Source organism: Cannabis sativa, chromosome X (assembly GCF_029168945.1).
Source record: "Cannabis sativa cultivar Pink pepper isolate KNU-18-1 chromosome X, ASM2916894v1, whole genome shotgun sequence".
Classification (NCBI taxonomy): domain Eukaryota; kingdom Viridiplantae; phylum Streptophyta; class Magnoliopsida; order Rosales; family Cannabaceae; genus Cannabis; species Cannabis sativa.
In genome coordinates, this window is record NC_083610.1 from 9,302,148 (window position 1) to 9,317,567 (window position 15,420).

Below are 15,420 nucleotides of genomic sequence, written 5' to 3' on the forward strand. Positions count from 1 at the left end.
GAAAATACAACTCTCTTTAAATAATGAGCTTTATTATTAAGATATTCGATCTCCATTGTTGGTTTTACATCGCGTTTGTTTTAGTGAGTAATCCTCCCTAATGGAGGAACGTTCATTAGCAATTTCGCACCGTTTAATCTCGAAAGATAAGTAGTTTGTAAGTGTTTTATATGGTATGGATCACCCTAATGGTGGCGACCATATTTGACTTGCAAATTGCGAAACAATGGTGGAAGCTCATAAGATAGAATTGCCTTGACTCTCGCCTAAACGGGACAACGCTGAATTCCAATCTTGATCGAATAAAAGGTTGCTAGAATGTTTAACATTTTAGATGAGCTGACAACTCTATTAAATGGATGGAAGCTTTGACTCTCGCCTAAACGGGACACTGATATCAGTTTGTTGAAAACCTTGGAAATTATTTAGGATTGTATGTTTTAGTATTTTCACTTGTCATTCCTACTTGCTATATGTTTAATAATTTCTGAATTGTGTATGAATTTATATTGAACCATGTTATTTTCTGTTATTAAGTTGTAGTTTAATTTCGAATCTTCATTGTTGGTCTAACTTGGTTTGTTTATCTAATGAGATAAATCCTTAGTGGATTTTCACCATTAGACATTCATAATAGTGTTAGATCTCGAAAGATAAATATTGTATATGCGACATCTAGCTGTTCATTGATGACACCTTAGACTAGTATTTTTACGATATGAAACAAAAAAATTATATAAATAAGATTACTTTGACTTTTGCTAATCGAAGCATCGTTGGATTCTTATTTAAACAACGAAATTATCCTAATTCCTCTTAGCTTATTCATTACGAATTAGCTCAATAACATATCATTGGATGAATGGTCTATAAATCATTTCATGTCATTCTATATTTTCTCTTAAGAAAGTAAATGACGCATATGATTATAATCCCGAAATTCTATTCCCAATTGATATAAATCCTCAATCTTAGAAATCTCCTACTTGTATGGGCAAATCTGACTTACAGTTTAAATTAGTAGTGGTGGTCCAAGAAAGAATTACTCATTATATTTGGTTGAATTTAAGTCTTTGACTTTAATTTTAGAATCCAAACAGAAATTTTCTTATATTTCTATTTCCAGGAAGCAATACAGTTACACTTTCCAAGTGTTCAATATCCATCTTCTATTAATGGATTCAAACTGTATGGAATATGAGTTTGGTATTCTGTGACCAGGATCCACTTGCACTATTCTAAGAACTCTTTGATGTAACTATACCTAAATCATCAAAAGACTCAACCACATTTTTCATTAATCTATGGCATTTGTATCTTGTTCATAGTGGATTTGACAAGATCAATCTCTGCAAAGAGTTAATATGCCTATATCCACTGAAAGTTGTTCATCTCATTCGCAGATGGATGTACATTCAGGGGTGGATATGAGTTTTTCGTTGTATTCTTAAAACGATAACTCTAGATTATACCTTTTAGCAAGAAATTTGAAATGTTTGAAAAATTTCATTAATTTCTAGCAATGGTTAAAACCATTAAGGTAAGTGGTTCAAGATCTTGCGAACTGATAGGGGTGGAGAAATTGTTAGTAGATATGCAGTTCAAAGATCATTAATTTGATTTTTGAATTATATTCAAACTTACCTCCCCAGCAATTTCGAGTTGCATGTTGATGATTAGTTACTAGTCGTTGCCTAATTCCTTCTATGGTAATACAATTTCAGAATGATGTAATGGTTGTATACTTAATGTAAATCATTACTAGATTCATGGATGACCTAATCAAAATCTTAAGAAAAGCTAGAACTGTTAACCATGGTTTGTTAGCTATTCTAAGTGATTAGGGGTGGACCATCCCATTGTCAATAGATAAGAAAGTGTTTGTTCAAACAAATACTACTTTTCTAAGATAATGACTAAGTCTGAAAACAAGTAGCAAATACAGGAGATATTTTTCTTGATTCCAAAAGTGTTTAATCATCTTATATAACATATGATGATCCCACTGCCTCTGTTGTCTTGTCACAACCGAAGAGATCAATACCATTTAGTTTTCTTCGACATAATTCACGGTACCTTGTCGTAGTGGGAGAGTTTCTAGGAACTCACCTTCTTATGACTTGGAAGACACTAGTGATTAAAATCCATTGTGAGTTTAAACAAGTAATGGATTGTCAAGATAAGAAACTAAGAAGAAAGAACTATGGTTTAATCCATTCACATGGAGTAACCTAAAGTTTTCTATTACAAGGACATAGAAGGAAATTTTTGTTTATAAGTCTATTCAATGGACTTAACAAACTTCCTGTTCCTAGTATTATAGGTTTGAGTTTATCTAAATCTATGGCTTGTGGTATACCTAGTAATTACTTACTCTAATGCAAGCAACTTACTTTAGTAAGATGCTGAAGCATTTTCTTTCTAATGGCAATCTATAGAAGCTTCACAACTTCTTAGACATAGATTTTATTTATCTAAGGAAAAGTCTCAACTATTCCAGAAAAGATAAAGCCATGAAAGAATTTCTTAAATCAACAGTGAGAGGTCTTAGATATGCTTTTGTATGCCTTAGACCAGACACCTATTGTTGAGTGGGAGTAATGAGTAGGAATCAGATTAATCCAGGAGAAGAACATTGGAAGACAATCAAGTAAATCCTAAGATTAAGAAGAGGAACTATATGTTAGTCTATAAGGGTGTGTTTAAAACTCTTAGACTACACCATATCAGATTTCGAAAGTTGCCTTTGTGCTAGTAAATCTTTCTGATAAGATGGTGGTTACTCTGGGGGTGGAATAGTGATTTTGGAGAAGTGTAAAAACCTATCTGAAGTCTCTAGGTCTACCAGGAATGGACTAAATGTTAAAGTTGCAGGAAAGGTACTTATTCAGTCTAAGGAAAGTTCTACACATTTTTGGCACCATTCCAAATTGCCTAAACTATTAGTGTTATTTCCTGATTAACCAAAAGTAGTTGCCAAAGATATAGAATCCAGTATCCCAAGAGAGTAGACATATAGAGAGGAATTTCACATTATCAATGATTTTGTGATTAAAGGAAGAGTAATGGTGGAGAAAAGGTTGTGTTTAATTCAACCTTTCAGATCCTATTACGAGGAGTTTACTACTACTACTACACTTGATTTGTATATCAAGGTGTTGAGATTATTTGAAACGTACTTTTTGTTTTTGTTAGTGCAAGTGGTAGTTTGTTGGGTTTTATGCCCTAAATAAAACTCATTTCAATATAATCAGATTTACTTATTAATATAGATCAGAAATAACATTTAATGTTGCATGGTTAACATGATTTATTTCATGATTATATGTACATAATGTATAAATTCATCTGAAACCCTTTTCACATACTTGATCCTGTTTATTGTGCCGTCAACACATTGGAAAGTAAACATGACTATGTGAATAAAGTTTCCTAGATTTATCAGACATATGGTTTTACTGATATGATAATCTACAACAGAGTTTACTTGCGTTTGGAGAAGTGCTATGATCTTTCCAGAGCATTGGTTAAAGTAAAGCTCAGGTTGGATGCATGGAGTATGCATCGGAAGGGACCGATATTGAACTTTGACTTAGATTTATTAAACTTACCGTAATATCTATTCAAGTCAATATCGCCTAGTTGATCCTAGATCAAATGTTCTTAATCCTGTTATGATTAGGCTCAATCTTGAAAGGCTATTCGTGTTCTTTGATTTTTTAGTTAAGCCTACTTTTAGGTCAGGGTGATGCGTACATTTTGGGAACACGGTAGTACAATTGAGTGGGAGCGCTAACATAAACATGGAATCTATAGCTTCTATCTGGCGAATAGTAAGCAAAGGATGATCTCCTTCGAGCTTGACCAAACGAACATAAATGGTGGAGTACTCATTTCACATAAGCTGAAATATCATTTATACGGGGTCAAGTGTTTTAAGGATAAAATACATAGTAGGGTGTTACGGTAATCTAATCCCTTTACAGTGTAGATCATTCATGTAGAGGATCATTGATCACATTAGGATTATAACAATGGATAACTAATGATGCGTCTATATGGTGGAACATATAGAGCATTCTATATAACTGAGAGTGCAATTCTAAGTTCTATGCGTGGATTCAACGAAGAATTAATAAGTTAGTGAATTTTAGTGCTAAATTCTTGATCTACTTATTGGAAGCTCGGTTATATAGACCCATGGTCTTCGCACTAGTTGAGATAATATTGCTTGTAAGACTCATATAATTGGTTTTGATTAATCAATTATAATTCTCAAATTAGATTATGTCTATTTGTGAATTTTTCACTAAGTAAGGGCGAAATTGTAAAGAAAGTTTTAGGGGCATATTTGTTAATTATGATACTTTATATGGTTCAATTAATAAATATGATAAATGATAATATTATTTAATAATTATTTATAGTTATTAAATAGTTAGAATTGGCATTTTAAATGGTTGAATTTGAAAATTGGCGTTTTTGAGAAAATCAGATGCAGAAAAGATAAAACTGCAAAATTGCAAGAAGTGAGGCCCAAATCCACTGAGCATGGCCGGCCACTTTTGTAGGGAATTTAAACTGATATTTTCATTATTTTAATGCCAAATAATTCAAACCTAACCCTAGTGGAATGCTACAAATAGATAGTGAAGGCTTCAGGAAAATTACACTTTTCTTCTGACACTTCTGATTCAGAAAAAACTGAGCCTCTCTCTCTCCCTATCTTTGGCCGAACCCACTTTCTCTCTCTTCTTCCTTCAATTTCGAAATCCTTAGTGTTAAGAGTAGTGCCCACACACAGCAAGTGATACCTCAATCATAGTGAGGAAGATCGTGAAGAAAGACTTTCAGCAAGAAGGAGTTTCAGCATCAAAGATTCAGAGAAAGAGATCCAGGTTCAGATATTGATAATGCTCTGCTACAGAAAAGAATCAAGGGCTAGATATCTGAACGGAAGGAGTCATATTATTCCGCTGTACCCAATGTAAGGTTTCCTAAACTTTATATGTGTTTATTTCATCGTTTTAGAAAGTTCATATTTAGGGTGTTAATAAACATACTTGTGAGTAGATCTAAGATCCTGGTAAAATAATTTCCAACAGGTTTTTCTAGCCTTATCATAATAATATTTACTCATGGATTAGAGGTCGTTAATCCTTTAAAACCACGTAAAAATTCATATATCATTCTTTGTTTATGATCTATTTCTTTAGTTTTATTATATATTATTATAATTATTAAGTGACTCCATATAGATTGTGTAATGTCATTGTGTGAGTATAACTTACATCACTTTAGTTTTAATAATTAATTTTATAAGAGTACACCTTTTTTTATTATTAATGATAGAAATATCATAAATAGTTTCTCTATTTTATTGTTTAAAAAAATAAAAAAAAATATATATTTTTTTTAGATATGTGTAAGTTTAAATTTGAATCACAATATTTTTTTTTTTCTTAAAAAAACAACATTTTTTTGTTATAGTACATTTAATAAGGGAAAGATATATATTTATTTATTGACTTTTAATATATACTATAATCAAATTGAATCAATTTTTAATTAAATTTTAACTGATTTCATTATTTGCCATCTAATTCAATACAATTAAAATTCAGTGATTCAAATTTAATCTAATCATAATTAGATATTCAATTTATTATAATTAGATTAGTTTGGTGTAATTGGACTGGTAGGGATGTTACTCCATCAGTTCCTGCACAAGATTCTACAGAGTTCAGTTCATCACAGCCTATTCAAGTTCACTTGATTATATGTAATGATTGATACTGTTATCACATATATACTAGGAAATTGTTGGGGGTAAAAAGTTAAATTGCATCATTCTTAGTATCTTACATTATAAAAGTGAAGTAAAGGCTATTAAGAAATCCGATCTCTACCATAAAAGAATTGTAAATAAACAAGGCTTTCCTCTGTATACTAAAACTTGTAAGCTTTTATAAGGTAAAGCAAGATAGCAAACTCGATTACTCTCAACGGCACAAGCTGATGCCCCTGATAAAGTTGGTCCCTCTTAAAGATCTCCTTTCCAACACTCCAGGAGAAGCTCGCAAAATATGAATATTGAAACAAAAGTCAGAAAATTCAATAAAGGCTGTACCCAAAGAACTGGCTGATAATGATGGCGAATCCAAGAGCAATGGCTACAATGGAAGACGCCCACGTCAGCTTCTCAGTAATTCTGGGAATCCTATCCTTTAATGCCTGACTACATGATCCTATGAATACTGTGTAACTTCCCATTGCCACAACAGTCCCAACCAAAAACATTATCAGAAAGGCAGCACCTGCCAAGCGAGAAGGTAAAGCAAGAGCAGGTAAGACCATCATCAGCGCATCTGGCTGCAACCCGTGGACAATTCCAGTGGCAAAAGTAGCAAAACCAATCCTCTTCTTACCAAGTGAAGGACTTTGAATTGCTTCATAAACCCCGACATCACACTCACCATTTTCTAATGCAACACATGGAGCAGCAACTTCTGAAGCTTCCTTGATGCCCATAGCACCAATGACAAGAAGTGTAAGGCCTACAACTCTTGTTCCCCAAGTTCGGATAATTTCAATATGAAGCTTATCCTTGAGCAACAGAAATATTAATCCAAAAATAACCTGACCAGCATCATGCCCACAGCCCCATAGGGCTCCAACTGCTGCACTTTCAATCCTGGAACACCCAATTGAAAGAGGAGCCAAAGCAGCAAGATGGTCCGGCCCTGATAAAGTGTGTAAGCAACCAGCAAAGAAACCGGTCCATGCACTACTTAGTAGTTCAGTCTGGATCAGTGCTCCCCCAACTGCAGCAGCAGCAGCAGGACCACCTGTCCTAGCTGCAGTTTGAAAAGTTGCAAGAGCTGCAGGTGCGAAAATTGGTTGAATTAAGATCATAGCAAGCGCAGAAAGCATAATGTATACCCCTGCACTAGTGGCCTGAAACACATTTGCAATAAGGAAATTGTTTAGCATCTTCACATTTTTTGGTCAATGATGAGATGGAAAGTCGATCATAGCACAAAGAATCCCAAATCACATAAATTTTCTCACCCCATAAGATGAGACAACACATAAAAAATTGTCCCATTAACAGGAACTCTTGCACCATAAAATCAGAAGTTCATACTCAAGCAACAATGTGTCTCAAACTCAACTGTCAATGTATCCTAGATGCTCATAGAAGATAAAGAAAATACTAAGTCGAAAGCATTTGTTAGGTACATGGGTTTAAAATCTACAATCCTCACTAGCTCATCGCTGTCTTGTTAAGCTAAAGTAGAATTTAGCCCTAATTTTCACAAACATTTTGACCAACAAAAACTTACAGCGGAAAGAATACAACATAATCTATAATTGAAGAAAGCTTCTCAACCATTAGTATAGATTCTTATTTATAACTCATAACTAATTTAGTAGGACAAAGAGAAGATGAATCAAAGGTCAAGTTGCTAAACAACTGTCCACACGCAGCATAACCACCCAATTGCCAATTCTGAATTTCCAATTTGTATACTAAATAATTCTTTAAAATTATAAGTCAACATTTACAAACTCAGACGAGAGAACCAACAAAAGTCAGAATTATTGGTTCTTTCTAGTACAATTTCTCAGCAAACATAGACATACACAAAACCCTCCAACTAAATTAGCCCAAATTCTCATTCGCCATTGCAGTTGCATCAAAACAATGATAAAAACCACAAAAGGCTAATCCCAAAAGATCGACATAAAATGCATTAGCAAATTTATTCAAAAATTAAGAAACTAATCCACAATTACGACAAAGTTCATCACCGTTTTGTGTGGCTAAAGCAAAATCATTAAAAATTAAATAATTGAGGAAAATATTTTACCTTGCTTCTTTCAAAAGCCCCATTTGAGATCTGTTTGAGATTCTGAGATTCAGGCACCGACTCATTTGAAGAGCCATGAGGGGAAGAAGAAGGAGAAGCAGACGACGAAAAACAGAAAGCCTGTAAACTATTTGACGGAGTAGAGAATGACGAGGAGGAAGGAGAAGAAGCTTGAGATTTGCAGAACAACGAGGTGAGGCGCCTTAACTGGGGAGGTGAAGACGGGAGAAGGGTGAGTTTGGTAGAGTCAAAACGAGGGAGGGAAGGAGCGGGTTTGAAATAGAATTTAAAAGGAGAGGTTGCAGACGAAGAGGAGGAGAGGAGCCTGTCCATGGCTTCCTTCTGTGTGAGAAACTCTCCTCCGTTCCGTCTCTGCAAATAATAATTTACATATAATTTTCTTTGTGATTATTAATAGAAGAAGCCATTAGATTAGAGTAGAGCGAGTCAAAGAAGGTTGGTGAGAAATGAGATGAGTAATTAAAAGCAATTAGAATTTAGAAGAGATTCAGATTTTGAAGATAGATAAGCCGTGGTATGATGAGTTCTCAACTATTGGACGAAGACGCCAACCACTTGAGCAGCTCCTCATCAATGTGGTTAATCCCCACGTTGTTCCCTCAAGCCCACACGTACACTCATCGCGCCACCACACGCGCGCCACACGCATTTTCAAATCCATCATCACATAATCGCTCCCTCACGTACGGCCATTTTTCTCCAAACCACGTATTCATTCTTTAAAGTTTAAACCCTATATAATTCTTATTTTTTTTTTTAACCAAATTCATTATCATTATTATTTTTTGTAATGACCAATTTATTGATAATAATCAAAATTGAGTACCGTAAGAGCACTAAATGAGTAAAATTTGAGCTACTATAACTAATTTTCTAAAATATAAAGAAAAATATTTAAAAGAAACCTTCCATCAAATGAGTTAAAACTGCCTGGAAAAAAAAAAAGTGAAAACTGAGTTATAATACATTTTTTTTTAACTTAATGAATAATACTTTTCTATAATAATATAAATATTATATTAATTTTATTAATTTTTTTAATATATGAGTGTGTCATAATATTATATTAATGTATTAGATTTCTATTATAAACGCATTTTTTTTTAAAAAAAAAAAATGTATTAGATTTCTAAAAAAATAATACAATATTTAAATGATATAGATAAAAAATAGATGGTGTAATGTAAAAGTGTGAGGTAAAAAAAATTAATGAAGTATTTTAAAGAATAAAGTAGAGAAGAGTGCTCTAAACCTCCTATAATATAAATAAAAAATAAGCATATTAAATCTTTCGGGCATGCCTTATTCAGATAAAAAAAATCAATACAAGCTCTCCAAGTCCTGTTAGGCTTTGGGACGAGAATAGGATTGGCTATTCACGAGGGATAAAACACCTCGCGTATAAAGTCATTGACTAACAACTTGTTCACTTCCTGTTTTAGTGCCCCTTGTCTCTCGGAATCTAAGGGTCTCCTTTTCTGTCTCTTCGCTGGGTAGTTTGGATCAACATTTAAATGATGGTAGATGATGTTAGGGTCGATCCCTATCATATCTCCATGGCTCCAGGCGAATTGATCCTGATTTGCCCTTAAGAAACTTATTAGCTGCTATTTGAGTTGCTTGTCCAGGTTCTTCCCAATGTTTACACACTTTGTGGGATTTCCTGGGTCGAGAATAACCTCTTCCAATTCTTCTATTGGTTTTAATAGGTTTCTTTCATCTTGAACTCAGGGGTCAAGATCTTCGTCCTTGCTTTCACTTTCTTCTGCCAAGATCGCCATTAATTGGTGACCGGCTTTCCTATGCTGCAACTCAATGCGATAGCAATCGCAAGCCAGCATCTGGTTGCCTCGCACCACTCCTACACCTTCTGGTGTTTAGAACTTCAAGGATAGGTGTTTGATCGAACTAATTGCCCCTAGTCTGACCAATGCTGGACGACCCAACAATATGTTGTAAGCCGATGGCAGGTCGACAACTAGGAAGTCTTGCATAATAGTGGCAGACAAGGGTGCCTTGCCCAAGGTTAATGCGAGCTCGATTGTGCCCAGACTGGCAATGCTGTCTCCAGTGAAACCGCAAAGATTTACCATACAAGGCCTCAATTTGATTTTTCGAGCCCCATCTTCCTCAGTGTTTCCTTATAAAGGATATTTACTGAGCTTCCGGTATCTATTAACACCCTCTTTATTTTCTTATTAGCGGGTTGAATGGTAATCACTAATGGATCGACGTGAGGATATCTCAAGTTCTTCTCATCTTCCTCCGTGAATATGATTAGAGGTTCCTCAGTTTTCACCTTCTTAGAAGGTTCTTGGGCGAATGCCGACTGCTCATTCTTTATCTCTTTCACATATCTCTTTTGGGAGTTACTGCTCTCCCCTGTGATATTTGGCCCTCCCGAAATAACCAAGATGTCCTCTCCTTCAATAGGAAGAGGTTGTAACCCTTGGTTATTTGGGTTATTGGGCAAACTGGGCTGGTTGTATCCATAGCCCTGTCTCTTCACGTACTGTTTGAAATGACCTCGAGAGATGAGACTTTCTATCTCATCTTTCAATTGATGACATTCGTCGTCGCGTGCCCAATATCCTTATGGAATTTACAATACTTGTTAGGATCTCTTTTGCTCCTCGCATTCCTCATGGGCTCGGGCTTGCTGAAGGCGACCTTTTGCTCATGTGCGAGGTAAATATTCTCTCGAGTTTCATTAAGCTCGGTATAAGTAGTATACACTGGGACGTACTTATCGTGCTTCTTCTATTTCTTTTTATCCTTTGACGGTTCCTTAAAACTGTCTTTTCTCTTCGAGCCAGAAGCCCCCGAGTTATCGATTCCCGTTGAAACAGTACTTGTCGAAATGTTGCTGAGTTTGCCTCTCGAGCCTGTTTTCAACAAATTCATTTCTTTTCGAGCTTCCTCTTTTCGAACGAACACCTGAGCCCTTTCGTTGAACTCAGTGATGTTTCTTACTGGACGACCTTATAGATCGTCCCACAGCTCGCCCCCAGCGGTTGATGGATTAGTAAAGATTCCCGCCTGAAGGGCTGTAAGTTGTGTACTATCATCCAAATTTCTAACCCTAACCGCAGTCGTGCTAAAATGACTTAAGTATGCCTTAAGTGTCTCGCCGGGCTGTTGCTTTATATTGGTTAGCGAGGCCGCTTTGGGTCGTCTATCCCTAGCAACCTGGAACTGTTTCTTGAAATCCCTGGACAACTGTTCCCAGGTTGTTATTGAATGGTGAGTAAACTTGTTAAACCAGCTGCTTGCTGCTCCAACAAGCAAGGTGGGGAATAAGATACAGCGTAAATTGTTTGTCACATTACTTGCTCGCATTATTGTATTAAAGTTGTTCAAATGCGAGACTGGATCAGTGGTTCTGTCATACGACGAGACATGCGGGTTTTTAAATCTCAAAAGAAAAGGGGTATTCATGATATTTGGGTGATACAGGTCAAGCTCCTCGTCTAAGTCATATCTAGATTGTCTCCCTAGTTCCCCTACATGATATCTCCTGAACTTGTCCTCCAACTCATTTATTTGCAATTGGATGGGATCCTCTTGCTTTGGACCGAGTTGTTGGTGAAGGTCAGGTTTCTTTTGATTCAAGTGCTCTCGTAGACCCGGTTGGGAGTAATTGCTAACAGACATCGTCTTACTCACAGATTGCGCCCTACTCACAGACCTCGTCCTACTCATGGACTTCGTCTTTGAGTGACTCGTGGATTTACTGGTTCCCATGCTTTCTCGATCATTAGCTCGTTGAGTACATTCTCCTCTTCGAGTTGATCGACTGTGGGTCCTTGACTGCCTTGAGGTCACACTTGCTTCTTCACGCTTTGTTCTTTCCCCTTGAGTGTGATTTGTCGTATTTCCCCCATTAGAGTCTGTACGAGCCCTTGCTCTATGGGTTCGGGAAGAACGCTGGTGATTTCTCGCAGGTGACCTACGTTCTCTAGGTTGAGTCCCAAGATCCTCCTTATTTTCATGAGGAATTTCTCGTTCATCAGTTTCTGATTGCCTCCCATTCTCATTTCTGTGAGAGGGTTCTGGCTGATCATTCTGATTTTCATGGGGTATCTTATTTTCCTTGGGTTGTTCTTCCCGGGCATTTTCCTGTCTCCTAGTTCGTGAGCCACGAGACTTTCCTTGTGGTCTTCTCACTCCAGGTTCAGGTTGATTTTGAGCGTTAGTCCCATGTGCCGCCGTAGCTACGGCTGCATCACGCTTTAAATCAGCGTTCCGCTGCTGTGCCTCTTCCAGACGGCGCCTAAGGCGGCGGTTTCTGTTTCATAAGTATCGTCTCCCATAGGCTGGGTACCTCCACGAGTGGGCTCTTCATCCCTCATTGCAGTGTTCTGGCCATTCTCACGCTGAGTTCTCCTCGAGCGCATCGTTCGTGTACTAGGACCAACGTCAGGTTGGGTCCTCTGGGAACATGTGGTCCGAGTGATAGGGCCACCCTCAAGTTGAGTCCTCCTAGAACGAGTGGTCCGTCTGGACTGTGGGTTGGTAGACCTTCTAGAGCCCATGGGCTCTTTCCCAGGATGATGATAAGTTTCCTCATGTGGGGTATTAATATTTTCTTGGTTTTCAGCTATGAAGGAGGTGGTTTTTCTTCAAAAGAAAAGAGAGTTTTTCTGAGCTTTTTCACAAAGGCTTTCAATGAAAGCACCAAACTGTTAACGCAGATTTTTCGTTAACCAAATTTGAGCCTAATAGTGACAATCTCACATAGAAAAAATAAAATCTGTAAATTAAAAAGTATGAACACACATGATTTTTTACGTGGTTTTGCAGTTAAAATTCTGCATAGTCCGCGAGTCAATCTTATTAGATTTCTGATAGTTTTTCAGGGCCTCTTTTGTATGATTTTTTTCGTCCCTTTTTTGATCTAACTTGCCACTATTTATAATTACATAGCTGGCAGTTAATTACAAAGTTGACTGTAATCTTTTTACAACGATTATCCCCTGAAATCATGGGGTTTGATTACATATCACGTAGTGTAAATGCTGTTTTTATTTGAAAATCAGATAGCTGTGATTTTTAAAACTTTTCTTTGGGTCAAAATGATCGTGTATTTAAAACACGTCTTTAATTGTATCGTTCAGGGATGTCTCGACAGGAGCTTGGTTCCAGTGACTATGATAGCGAGCTGGAGCCTTTTTTCTTATCCTTCCGAGGTCGACAATGTACGCCTTGTTGCTTCTTTATTTGAAAGCTTAACGCTTAATTTGTGACAATCGCATTTTTTATTAACAGAGAGTTTCTCGAGGCTCACTTGAATGTTAGCTTCTGACTCGTCGAGATTTAAATCTCGCTGAGAAGATGTCTGAAGTTAATTGGGGAAAGTTATAGGAATGAGCTTTCCTATAGCGAGATAAGCACCTCGCCTATTAGGTTTCGAGCCGACCCGACTGTTATACTTAGTTTGTACATTATTTGCTAAGTGTTTTCACAGTCGATATGCGTCGCTTTCATCTTCCCAGATATAACAGAGTTGATGCCTCGCTTTATGCATTCAATGACATATGGCTTCTTGTTAATATACCAAACAATAGTTTGCATATCTTTTTCTTGCATAAGACCTTATACTCAGCGAGTTGCCAGTATGCTCTGCTATACTTATGCAATTAATGATTTATTACATTAAAAGTGATCACATCGATCCATATTCTCTTTATCTTGACACATGTCTTCCACTGAGATGGTAGCCGAATTTCGGGTATAACACTTGTGATTAATGAAGTTGTTCCTTCTTGATAAAAAAAATAAAAATAGTTGGACATTTTATTATAATATAAAATTTCATGATATTTGATTATTTTGGGGTGTCAATCACTGTTTTACATTCGGTTTGCTTGCTTGAGTGGCCTCAATTGTTTTGTCTGAATTCTCGGGGTTATTTGGTCTTATATAAGTTGTTTTGTTTAAAACGATTCATATTTTGACCTTGTATATCTTTTGGTTAGACAATTAACTTGTTTGGCTGTATATCCATTCGACGTTTATTTATATTGTGATTCAGATTACTTTATTATAAAAAATTCTGACAAAGTAGAAAGGATAGAAAACTTTGTTAGAGAGTCACATATTGCTAAATTGTAGAAAAATAATAGAATATATAAGATGAATGAGCTACTCCTCTCATTGTCAATTGATTTTGTGATAGAATCTCATTCATCTTATCGCAAATTCTAACATAGTATCAGAGCAATCAAACAAAAATAAAATCTCTGACGAGTATTCGACCTAAAAATAGATAAATAAATAAGTAAACTAAAAAAGTGTATCTAAATAGAACCACAAAAAGAGCCACCAAAAAAAAAAAAATTAATCCAAGAGCCAAAGTAAATAAAAAATAACTACATGTTATTCGAAAATAGTGAGTTAAGAAAATAAAAAGAGCCACCTAAAATACCAATCCAAAAAGTAGAGTAAAAAGAACCGCTTATAATGGAGTTATCCAAAATGATGAGTAAATAAAATAACTACCATCTAATTTTGAAGAGGATGTTAGAGAATAAAAATAAATAATAATAAAGCTTGTTTTTTTTTTTGAAATAAATAAAGCTTGTTTAATGTTTACAGTGGAAATAAATTAGGCGAGATTCCGGTAGAGAAATAAATGAGTAGTCTGATATTGACAAACTCTTACAAAATTGAAAGCGATATTATCCTTGTTTTTAAAAGTGTCAATAATGAAATAATATGATTTTTTTTTTCAGAATAAAAAAAAAACAAACAAATTTATGGTCTTTTATATGGACACAACACCTACTTTAAACAACAACTAACTAGTTATTGCCACGACGTTATTTATGGTAATCCATTATGCTGAGAGAGAGAGAGAGAGAGAGAGAGAGAGAGAGAGAGAGAGAGAGAGAGAGAGAGAGAGAGAGAGAGAGAGAGAGAGAGAGAGAACATTGTGATATCAATTCATAATAAAATTCTCAATTTGGTAATTTTATACTCTGGTTGTTGCATAGTCTAATGGTGTTCTAATGATCAACTAGAAACAAAAAAGACAAAACAAATATTATAAGTATTTGTTTGTGTTTATTCTATGAATGGGATTATGGGAGTCTTTACAATGTTGAGCGATGTATAAATTGACATATTGGTTGGAATATAATTAAAGAAGGTAGTTGAGCTAATTAAATTAAGAGGGTAGAGAGAGATTTAAAGATAGATAAGAAAGGGAATATTATGATGAGTGATTGATAATTGATATCATATCTAAGAGAAAAAAAATCAATTTGAAGATTTAGGTCTTTATTTTCTAATTGAATATTGACACTTTAACATAAAAAAAAATTGAAAAAAAAAACCTAATTATAGAAAAGGGTTTTCTCATTTGTACTTTCCAAATAAAACAAATATCGTAAGACTAGAAAAAAAAAAAAAATTAAAAAGAGGGTATATGGGTGATTCCCCTTATAAAAATCATTCAAATTAATAAATATATATAAAAAAAATACAAATAATTGCAAGATTATTATATATAAGAAAATTATTT

At 35.3% G+C, this 15,420-nt stretch overlaps 1 protein-coding gene across 1 annotated transcript; it reads right to left on the bottom strand.

The window, feature by feature from the left end:
* Nucleotides 1-5,820: 5,820 nt before the first annotated feature.
* On the bottom strand, nt 5,821-8,598 carry LOC115704866 (chloroplast protein FOR GROWTH AND FERTILITY 2). Its single transcript, XM_030632078.2, has 2 exons — nt 7,875-8,598; nt 5,821-6,957 (listed from the first exon to the last, which is right to left on the bottom strand). The coding sequence occupies exons 1-2, from the start codon at nt 8,205-8,207 to the stop codon at nt 6,115-6,117; spliced, it is 1,176 nt and encodes a 391-aa protein (XP_030487938.2). The 5' UTR covers nt 8,208-8,598; the 3' UTR covers nt 5,821-6,114.
* Nucleotides 8,599-15,420: the final 6,822 nt, after the last annotated feature.